Consider the following 11,210-nt stretch of genomic DNA (forward strand, 5'->3'; position numbering starts at 1 on the left):
GTGCGTGTGTGTGTGTGTGTGTGTGTGTGTGTGTGTGTGTGTGTGTGCGTGTTTATGGGGGGAGGGGGATGCAAGTTCACGGGCCAACGCTGGAGGAGCCGCTCGTCTCCTCCAGCTACAGAAGGAAACAAAGAGGTGCAAAGGAATGGTGACGCAGGTGGGAGTTTCAACATTGGAGGCTCCGCATTGGGAGTTCGCCCTCTGGTGATGCAGTGTGACGGGACGAAGGCGTGCCGTGGATGCTGAATGTATATAAAACATATTTACTTTTTTTTTTTTAAAGATGAGCTGAAGCAACTTCACAAATCTGGGCTAATTTATAGGCGTTATTAGTGCTCGTCAGAGAACAATAAAATAGAAATGAAATATCGGCCACTTGGCATAGTTGAGACGGTTGTGCTCAAACAATGACGAGAACAAATAATTACCGCTGAATCAAAAGTGAAAAGTCCTTAACTTCCTTCAAGGACACAAAACAATCCAATTAAACAAACTAATTGCTGCAGTTAAGGCTTTTGTATTCACCAACCGAAATATACAACTGTGTGCTCACGCGACTTTCACGGCCATGAAAAACATAGCAGGGCCTTTGGTATGGAAGGAGACAATGAACACATCCTCAGCAGGCCTTAAGGGAACTTAGGACCCCCCCAGTGTAGCACACATTGACTGAGCTACTGTTTCCATCCCGGTGTCTGATGGAGGATGATGGCTATCTGACAATCCAAACTGCACGTCCACATTGCAGAAGCGAGCAGCAGCTCATGTGTCGCTTTCCTCCCTGAGACTAAATGGGAGCTGCCACCCCCCCCCCCCCCAAAAGAAACACGTAGAACCCGTCACGAAGTGCATGGCTCTCGTCCAAATACACTCTCTGACACCAGTCATGCCATGCCAGTGTGACAGATAGATAGATAGCCATTGAACTGTTATTCTGCTCTCCGACCCAAATACACAGTGTATAAATCAGAGTGACATAACAAATACCCCCCCGCCGGTGCCGTGAGCCTCTTTCCTTCCTGCCAACACGACACGCATTCCTTGCCTTGTGTTCCGAGATGAATCAAATCTCTCTCTCTCTCTCTCTCTCTCTCTTGTCTCTCTCTCGTTACATAACATCTTTGCACTCCGGCCAAAAAGCAGCTTACTTAAGACGCCGTGCGGCAGGAAAAATAATTCGGCTTATTGTGGGAATTCGACAGCAGACGCAGCGAGGGCCGGGCGAGCTTCTGTAACCGCCGCTGAACCCAAAAAATGGGGGGGGGGGCAGGAAGAAACATGTCACTTAAACTCATGTGTTTGATTTTGAGGAACTTTGATTCAGTATTTCAGCTACTTTATTGTTATTGTTGGTTGTTTTTCTTACAAAACATACGAGAACTAAAAAAATATCTCCCTGAAGTAATTTCAGTCTCATTTTAATTTTTTTTACAAATTGATTTATATCAAAAACAATTCTAACTTAACATGCAACATGTAGAGACAATGTTCCTCCTGTGCGTTACATTATTGTTTGATTATTACACCTCTTGCCTTAAAGTGACGGTGAGGGACTTTTAACTGGTTATGTAACAGTCTCGGTTGAATACAGACGTCTCTGTATGACATAAGTAAACCAGAACGTGATGTAGAATATATAGTTATTCTTAATGCTTGTCGTCGGCCCCTGCCAGGAGCAGAGCTGCTCCGCCGGACCTGATACCGACACCACCACGCTGCTGGAGGCCCGGGCCGTATTGCTGGGTGTCATGTAATTTTAAAACTGTGTTATGTGTGTAAAATCTATCTCTTTAAAGTAACCTGTGGTACCTATACCTACTCTTGTCTGACTATATAATATAGTGGAGTAGAAGTATAACGTGGCATGAATGTAATTGTAATTCTAGAGTACAGTACTTAAGAAAATACTTCCCACAGCTAGGCGTACATGGACCGTCCAGGCCTTAACCCGGAGGACAACTAGGGGACACGTGAGGCCCTTAAAAGAACCGTTGGACATTTAGGGGAACTGTTCATGGGCCGCTTGCTTTCTTACAGGCGGTTGGATGAGAGGACTGAGTTACGCTACCTGGCTGCTGGCGTTACATCATCAGAGGAAACTAATGTGGAAGAAGAAAAAAAGAAACATTCAGTTACTCAGAAAGTCTCGTGAGACAAAGTCTGCTATCGGCACAAAAGACGGGAATATGCTCGTTCAAAAACACCGGTTGTGAGAGTGTGTGTGTGTGTGTGTGAGTTTGCGCTGCTTTTTTAGAGTTTGTCTTTTGTCATAGTAACCTTATGTTCATGACTGAGTCTGGCGGTGAGCCAAGTCCCTCCCCCTCCAGGCCCTTTCTCCTCCCCCTAGGCTCCCTCCACATCACATCTCCTCCCATGCAACAGGATTTGAAGGCGAGAGAGAGGGGAGGGAGGGAGCAGAGCACAGAGAGAAACAAAAAAACGTGACTAGGCACTCAAAGCGTCCTGTTATGCAACAACTGACCTACTAACATACATTCAGAGACTCTGAGGGAGAGAGAGAGGGAGGGAGGGAGGGAGAGAGAGAGGAATCGGAGCAAACATGACATGAGGAGCGCACTGCAAACAAGCGGCAGTGTGTTCGCACTCTCGCGTGTACCTGCGCTAATCGGAGAGCTGGTGATTTTTGGAAAGTGACGGACGGCAGCCGGTGCGCAAAAAGAGCGGATTGTTTGGACGTGAAATCTGTGTCCTCTGTGGATTCTGTCCCTTTTTTTTAAAGACCAAAAAAATAAAAAAGGGTAAGTTGGTTATTATTATTCATAACGGCATTGTTACGTTAATATGTGATGCGGAGTGTGATACCCGGGCTCTCTCAATATCTTGCGTTGGTGTGAAGAAATCCATCTCTGCTTTAGCACCACGAGTGTTTGTTTTGGTGCTTGGGGGGCATTTTCTCAATGTCAAGGCGAGGTTGCAGCACCCCCCCCCCCCCCCCCCCCCCTCTGAAGAATGTGTGAGGGTCTCTGTGTGTGGATGAGGGAGGGGGGGCGAGGGGGTGTGTGGTTAGGGATAGCGCAAGGTTTCGGGATTCCTTCAGGAAAGAAAAAAAAGGTGCGGTGGGCTTGCTGGAAACGCACGGAGGCGGATGTGGATGTTTTTTTGAAGCGGTGCCACAGTGGTAATGAGGCAGGATCAACGCATCCGCGCTGCTGTGTTCACGGTGCGTGTATTCGCGGGTTGTTGTGGTGCATTCAGGGGCCCGTTTAGTACGTTTATCCCAGATTCTGTTTAGTGGGCGAATAAGCTTTCGGGTAATTATTGTTCGTATTATTTTATTATTATTAGGCTACAGAAGGAGAATATCCTGCGTCAGTAACGTTCAGGGTCACCTTTATATGTTGTTGGACTTTTTAATACCCAGCTTCTTTTGGGTTAGTAGTCCACACAGACAACTGAGGGAGATTAAAATAAAACAATAAAAACTCCCATGCAGGCACTGAGGACACGCTTCTCCATGTCACGTGTAGCAGCTCTCTGTAAAGGTTAACGCGGCTGGCAGTTCTCCGTTAACCTCTTAGTTGGCTCTTCGCAGTCTGAAGGAGAAGCCGCGCGTTCCAGAGCGCACCGGATCCATCCTCTTGGATACACATGTGGACATTTTTGTGTTTTTTTTTATTACTTCTTTGACTTTTCTTTTAACGACCTCGGCTCGGACTTGATAGAAGAAGGAAAAAAAGGATAAAGAACGGTGTTGCCAGGTGAGGTGTGGATCAGAACATCTGGATCAAATGTGGGTCAGACGTGTTGCTGTTATTCCGGGAGCGGCTCAGATGACAGCTAATAGAGAGAGGTGTTTATTTTAATGAAAATGTGTAGATCGTGTTTATTTTTTTTGGGGGGGGGGGGGGGGGGTTAATATTTTGCAGCACAGATAGATTCCTGCAGTCGCCTCGGATGACTGAGGCTGCGATTAAATATGCATGAATAGGATCTGTCAGACGGAGCAACAAAGGAGGCACGCGGCGGCAACAGATTTCTCACAATGTGTTGTGAATGATATGCAATGTGTTGATGTTGTTTTAACCAGCGGAATTAAACCATACACACAACCTTCTGTTGAACTTGAACGCGCCTGTTAAACTCAGTTTGCTTGCAGTCCAGCATTGTCTCATTAGTGGTGGAGACGGTGTCTTTACTGAGACACATGGGACACAGGTGATACAATAATATTAAAAACAGGCAAATCGGTGTGTTTTATGGGATGTTTTACGTTTTGTTTTGAAAGACAAAACAATAATAATTCATTTTCCACACCGGCTTTGTGGTTCATGCACTGCACGTGGGCATGGAGACTTGATACGCATTGCAAAGTGTGCACGTGTGCCGCATCCGTCGCTGCTGCGTACCGCGCTGGGTACGTCGAAGAGCTCTTATGCAGAGGGTTGCGTAATACATGAATTAAATAATTAAAACGGATCAAAGTGCGGGGCAGATTATGCAATCGGCGAAAAACAAAACACACACACATATAGTCTGTGGCTATATGAACCCTGCGCTTCGCTGCGGTGCGGAGCGGCCGCTTCCAATTGGCTGGCGCTGCGCACACTGGGTCTCTATGCCAGTTATGAATGTAGGTCACATTAGTCCTACGGGGGGTAATAAAAAAACAAAAAACAAAATAAACCCTTGCACCACCACAACAAAGAAAGAGGCTGGCGTGCAGAAAGAGAAGACAAGGATAACAAATACACCCTTTTTAAATATACAGCCAATTACATCACCTAATTGCTTGGGAAACTTTTGTGCCGTTAATTAGGTTTGATGGAACCCTGTCCCCTGTCATGGTGCAGAGCGCGTGGGGGGCAGTTTGTGGCCCTCCTGACTTTCCCTGTGCTTCCTGGCACATGTCAGACGATCAAACTGTGAGGGCCGCGCTTTGTTTTTGTGCTGCGGTTTTGGGGCCAGCGCAGAGAATTACAGCGTTTAGTAGGCCAAGGGAGCACATGGGACTGCTGCAACACATGGAGGCCACTCATCTCTTCTTTTATTTATTTAGTCTCTCTCCCCCTTTTGGAGAGGGTGATATGGAACAAGGATAGGCTGGATGGGACTCCGCCTTGCTGGCGTGCTGCCTGATTTCCTAACCTCACCCCCCTCTCCCCTTGTCGTCTTTCTTTTTCTTGGAAAGATAAATTCAGCCCTTCAGACTTGGAATTAAAGCAGACCCCACCCACGACCCCCAAACCCTGCACCACGTGCCATACATTGCGTTATTCCCATGAGGGGAGGGGAGAAGAATCCCTATTTATTTTAGACCTGCTCCCATTTCCTGAAACGCTCCACACAAACACGTGCCAGAGGGGGGGGTGTTAGAACTCCATCCACCGTTTCCAGAGCTCATCGCTACATTTAGACTCTTGCGGCGCGGTGCCCATGCGGTTTGTGGTTCTGCGAGCGAGTCCTTTTTTACTGCGCTATCATTCCACAAATGCCACAGAGACCGACCGATGACACGTGAAGAACCATGATGGATCGGAAAGAGTATCTAGGTCACGGAGCACCGAGCTGAGGAGCGGCTGCTGCAATGCACTGTGGGTTCCGCTCGCTTCAGCGGGATTGTTGTTGCATGCACAATTTTTTTTGGGGAGGGGGGCTGCATTTTTAACTTGGCCCGCCGGGGATTTACTCGCCGTGTTTCCGCTCTAAACCCCCCTGAGTACAGCCTTTGTAATTTTGGCGACAAAGAGAGTGAATGAAACGGATTACGGACCGTAAAGGAGGAGGCGCGCGCGCGATGTAGGTCAGTGTGATTCACGCTCATTCACGTGGTGGAATTCTGCGAGGTGACTTCATTAAACACCAGAGTTCATTCATGTGCCAGGCTCATGCACGCGCTCTGGTGACGTCAATCAAGTCTCCTTTTGCCACAGAACGTTGGTTCTGAGGGAAGGGAGAGAGAGTCCGATATGATTGGCTGCCCTCACCCACCCACCTTCTCCCCCTTTTTTTTTGTTGCTATGGGTGACACATCCCTTCTATTGATGCAATACCAACATTGTCGGAATTGCCACTGTCCCCCCCAAATCCAGCTACAGTATAATCTATTCTCCATCTGTTTTAACTAACTCTCCCTCATTGATTTTGTCTTTGTCTCCGCTTCACATGCTCTCACCTCCGTCTATATTCAGGAAATTCTCTAATTCTCAGCGCCTCTTTGTTCTTTTTATCGGCTCCTTTTTTTGTCTTTTTTTTTTTGATCCCTCCCTCGTCTCTCGCCCGCTTCACCTCTCCGCGGCTCGGCTGACCCATATGTTGTGGCGGGTCATGCCGCTCAGACTTGTGTTTACAGAGTGCAGTCGGTCCCCAGTTTCTGGGTCAGTGGGACACGCTGAGGAAAAAAAGTCTTAATCGGTTTCTTTTTGGCTCGGGAGGATAATAAATAAATCACAGACAAATATTTAGTGTGTATGATGTAGATTGTTAGATTTGATTCTTTGGAGATGCATTTTTTCATTGTCTGCATTATAGAGGTAAAATACAGTTTTTTATTCTAAGAATTGGGTCTCAAATTCATATTCATTGGCAGGATACGCCTGCAGTTACGTAATGGTGTCAGATCCTGGGAAGAGCAGAGTATAAACAGTGCAAACAACCATGCCAGATTACGGGATTACAGATTCAGACAGTGTAATGGCGCTTATCAAGGAGCGCAGACGCACTTACACTGCGGCTGGTAAAAACAGATGGGATCTACTGAACACACGTACTTCAGTCCAGTCAATTTGCCAATCCGCTTTTGTTAGTTTGATATCATTTGTTTGTTGTTATTATGTCACGCGGAAGCACAAACTATAGCTGGGACCTAATTAGAAAAATGTTTCTTTACTGTAGTGGTTGAGATATTTGAATCTGGAGTTGCCATCCAGCATTTAAAACGAGCATTTTTCTGTCCTGCTCAGTAATTGGTGTTACGCCCTGATAATGAACACCTGTTCGGCTTATTACGGAGGACTCCCTGCTGTGTCCGAGCTCTGAGGAGCCCATCTCCGTATTTATTATGAGACTTCAGACCACCCTCGCGTTTCACCCCAAAATGTTAACAGGCTGAGTTCATCCTGCCCGTGTCTCGCCACGCCCCCTCCCCCCCTCCCCTTTCTTTCCAGGAGGTCTTGACCTATATTTGTCGGTGCCCCACCTCGCAGCTGCCCCCCCGCATTTCCGAATCCGTCCCCCGGTCTCAGCCTCTTCATCCTTGACCTGCGCCGGCTCGCTGCCTTTGTCTGCCTTATCTGCTCACTCCGCATCATTGATTTGGCTTTGGAGTTGTTTCTGGCGAAGAATGCTGCCACATTCCTCTGAGGACAAACGCATTGGGTGGGGGATGGGGGGGGCTTCAGCAGTGTTTGTGGATGGGGTGTGTCAGTGGAAAAGCAGTGGGTAGTCACTCATGTAGGGTTTTTTTTTTTTAATGTGAAATGTTCTAAAATGTATCCAGGGATCCCCACCAGCTTCTGCGTCTGACTCACCCTCTGGGCCAAAATACTCCTCAGGCAAACAAAGAGAGCTAATCCTTAAACAGTCAAGTTCTGTACTCTCAGCATGTGTCAGACTGATGCAATTTCTGCGGCGTTGCAATATGTTATCATTAACTTCATGCGTGCACTTGCCTCAGTTGCCATTAGTCTTTTAGTTTGGATTTCTGCAGCCTCCAAAAAAAACTAAATGTGGGCTCAGACATTTCCACATGTTTCAGAAGTCACACTGAAAGCTTTTATAGCTACTGGGTGATAAGATGAAGTGGTGTCATCCGCCTCGCAACAAACTCAATGCCCTCTTTACGTCCCAAAGTCAACATCTACATGCCGGGGTAAAGGTCAGGGGTCATAGGCTGCAGACAGAGCAGATCAATAGCGGGGCCAAAAGGTCAGACGGGGAGGTCCAGCGGCCATTCATTAGCTGCCAGCGGCGATACCGCGGTTTAAAGCCAGACGTGCCAAAACAGCAGAGGAAAGCTGCTGGGATGTACGGATGAGTCTTTGATCACTATGCACGCTGAAAACAACAGAAATGACAAAAAATACCTCAGAATAAATCATTTTGAGTCTGCTATGAGAATGCATAATGGTGCACCAGCAGTCCACATGGATTAATATGTATTTTTTCTCTTTTTCTTTTATCTCTGCAGCCTTTCATCTAGCAGTCAACCGAAGAGAGACAGACGGACGGAGCAAGAACGAAGCTCCCCAAGAGACTGACACTCCGAGGTAGACGGGCTGACCTACATCCTACCGTTTACGTGGAGATCTAGGACACTTCTCCGCCAGCCTAGCTTTGACAACCAACAGCGGGAAAGCAAGAGGAAAAAAAAAGAAATTTGTGCTTTTCTAAGACTGATCTGATCCACTTAGGATCTGTGAAGAGTCTGGACACTGAAGCACCAAACCCCTTCAAGTGAATAAATGAGGGTTACTAATGCTGAGCTACGTCTTTTTTGCTACTTTGGACACTTGAGTCCCCTCCTGTCACGACTGCACTGAAACTGCAATAAGCAGAACAAGAACTTTGCGAGAGAACCTTCAAGGTTGTTTTTGGCACCCCTCCCCATTGACCTCTGACCTGGTACTTTCCTCAAAAAAACACCATTTCAAACTGGCTGCAAAATGGAAAATCTGACGTCAGCTCTTAAAACATTAAACAAAAACTCTGAGAATAATAACTGTGAGACCTTCAGCAGTTATGAGGAGTCTCTTCCTTCGGCCGAAGGGAGTCCGACTCGCATGGGCCGCCTCGGCAAGTCCAAACCCAGCATGAGCTGCAGGCGAAAGCGCGAGTTTATTTCGGATGAGAAGAAGGACGCCTGCTATTGGGAGAAACGCCGCAAAAACAACGAGGCCGCCAAGCGCTCCCGGGAGAAGCGACGTCTCAATGATATGGTCTTGGAGAACCGTGTCATGGCCCTGAACGATGAGAACGTGAGGCTCAAGACCGAGCTGCTCCAGCTGAAGCTGCGCTTTGGCCTCATAAGCACCGCCTCCTACATTGAAAAGAGTCAGCAGCTGGGCGGAAGCAGCAACACGGCAAATGGAGGCTCCTCCTCGTCCTCCTCCTCGACCCAGTACTACTCCAGCGGTTACTCCAGCGGTTCTCAGGTGATGATGAACTCCGATTCCTCAGAAACTGAGCAGTCTGGACGCAGCGAGGGCCACAGGGAGATGGTGAAATACTCCCCATGTGGCTCCCTCTCCGACATGTCCGACGGTTCCTCCAGGGACACCCCTGAGCCGCTTCCTTTCGAGATCAAACAGGAGGGCGATAGGCTGGAGATGGACATCGCCAATGGCGGCACCACCACCGAGATCATGTTCAATATCCAACGTGGTCTGGCCTCGGTGCCCACTCACCACCAGATCCAGCAGCATTCTCAGGATCTGGAGGCCGCATATCACGGCCAACAGCAGCACCACCACCATCAACAACAACAACAACCCCATCAGGAGCCTGCGACTGCTATCAACACCGTCAGCCAGCCTGCCCCCCACCCACCCGCTGCCCAGAGGAGCGTCATTCTGTATGGCTCCAGCAGCGCCTCCTATCCTGTGGACGCCCTGACGAGGCACCAGGACATCGATGTGCCGGCAGGCCAGAAGCAGAGCGGCGGCAGCAGCCAGACCTGTGCCAGTCGGCTGCCCCAGTATATTACAGAGAGCTCCACAGAGACACTGGCTGAGGTGACGAAGCAGCTGGAGAGGAAGACATTAGACTCCCCTCCATATGAGCTCTCAGACAGCCGTGACGAGGCTGGAGAGAGACAGGGGTACAGAGTTTGCCAACCTTCCCAGCAGCACCTGCAGCAGGAGCAGCACCAGCAGGAGAGAGACTCGTCTGCAGAGATCCTCCACAAACAAGTGGAGGGGGTCAACCACTCCTACCTGTACCACCCTCATCAGCAGCCCCATCATTCATACCTCAGTGCCCAAGACGAGGAGCCACCTGTGCTCACCTACGAGGGCGGGCACGGGGGCGAGGTTTACTACCGAGGCCAATCAAATACCAAGGACACGTCATCCAGCGATGGAGATCACCACAGCTCTGATAAAGACGCGTCCACGGACGATGAGGAGTCCCCCTCCTCGTCTTGCTCAGATTTGGGCAGCTACCACAGCCAGCATCTTACCAGCCTCCACCATCCTGCCTCGACTCTGCCCTCCTCCCAGGGCTGCTCTCAGGCCCAGGGCCGGGATCCCCAGGGGGAGGTGAAGGGCACAGCGTTGCCCCACAAACTCAGACTCAAACACCGGGCCATGAGCACCGGGAGCAGCGGGGGCAACTGCTCCGGCCAGGAATCCCCGACGACCCCTCCGTCTGCCACGCCGCCTCCCCTGCCCCAGCACCCCTACTTGTCACTCACGCCGCAGCAGAACGTTATGCGAGAGAGCCCCGCTGGAGGGGAGAGGGGCAGGGCGGAGAGCGGGAAAAAGGAGACGGAAGGACGACGAAACAAGAGGCGAGATTAGGTGAAAGACAATGTCTCCTCCAACTACCCTGAACTACCCTGCCATCATGCCTTTACCCTATAATCAAACCCCCTCCTCAAGCCCTTGGGACTTCTCTACTTCCTTATCCCCAACGTCACCAAAAAGGCTGGACATCTTGTAGGGCTGTATCATATTTGTATATATTGTACAGATTTGTCATTTCTTACATCCTCTCCATACTTACAGAAGCACTTTTTTTTATGTGATGAGAGGAGGAATGGAACTACCTGCTTTTCTACTTTTGTCATCCAACAAAAACACAGCAGAGCACATTGACATTTAGATCACAAACGAGAATGTAGGACAAGGAGAAGTTTTGAGCTTTATCAGTACTACAAATTTGGTACATATCCGACCGTAGACAAACATACACGTGTGGCTATCTGCCTTAATCTAATGCAAACGTACACTGGGGACATTCCCTCGACCAAAGAAGCACCAACACTACAAACACCGAGTTCCATACCTCTTCCCAGACCCTACCTCTACCAACCCATACACTCCCCAACCATCTCCATTAGTTCACGAAAGATCGCAGTCACCTTTATTTTTTAAAGCACTTGGTTTGTATATTACTGTGATATATGAATATATGTATCTATTATAAATATATATTTTACAAAGAAATTTGAATACAAATTCAACGTAAAGCGCGACACACCTGCAATGGTAAAAAGAGGGTTTTTGAAAGTGACCATCCTATTATGAATCACA

At 48.6% G+C, this 11,210-nt stretch overlaps 1 protein-coding gene across 3 annotated transcripts; it reads left to right on the plus strand.

The window, feature by feature from the left end:
• The first annotated feature begins 2,549 nt into the window (after positions 1–2,549).
• On the plus strand, positions 2,550–10,538 carry LOC116396432 (nuclear factor interleukin-3-regulated protein-like). Of its 3 annotated transcripts, none has more exons than XM_031871042.1 (2): positions 2,550–2,759; positions 8,147–10,538. In XM_031871042.1, exon 2 carries the CDS (start codon positions 8,622–8,624, stop codon positions 10,473–10,475), a length of 1,854 nt encoding a protein of 617 aa, XP_031726902.1. In that variant the 5' UTR covers positions 2,550–2,759; positions 8,147–8,621; the 3' UTR covers positions 10,476–10,538. The 3 variants fall into 3 exon arrangements, with proteins under 3 accessions (XP_031726902.1, XP_031726903.1, XP_031726904.1); XM_031871043.1 differs by lacking the exon at positions 2,550–2,759 and adding an exon at positions 2,981–3,719; XM_031871044.1 differs by lacking the exon at positions 2,550–2,759 and adding an exon at positions 3,873–5,552.
• Positions 10,539–11,210: the final 672 nt, after the last annotated feature.

Source organism: Anarrhichthys ocellatus, unplaced genomic scaffold (genome assembly GCF_004355925.1).
Source record: "Anarrhichthys ocellatus isolate YVR2014 unplaced genomic scaffold, GSC_Weel_1.0 scaffold55, whole genome shotgun sequence".
NCBI classification, from domain to species: Eukaryota; Metazoa; Chordata; class Actinopteri; order Perciformes; family Anarhichadidae; genus Anarrhichthys; species Anarrhichthys ocellatus.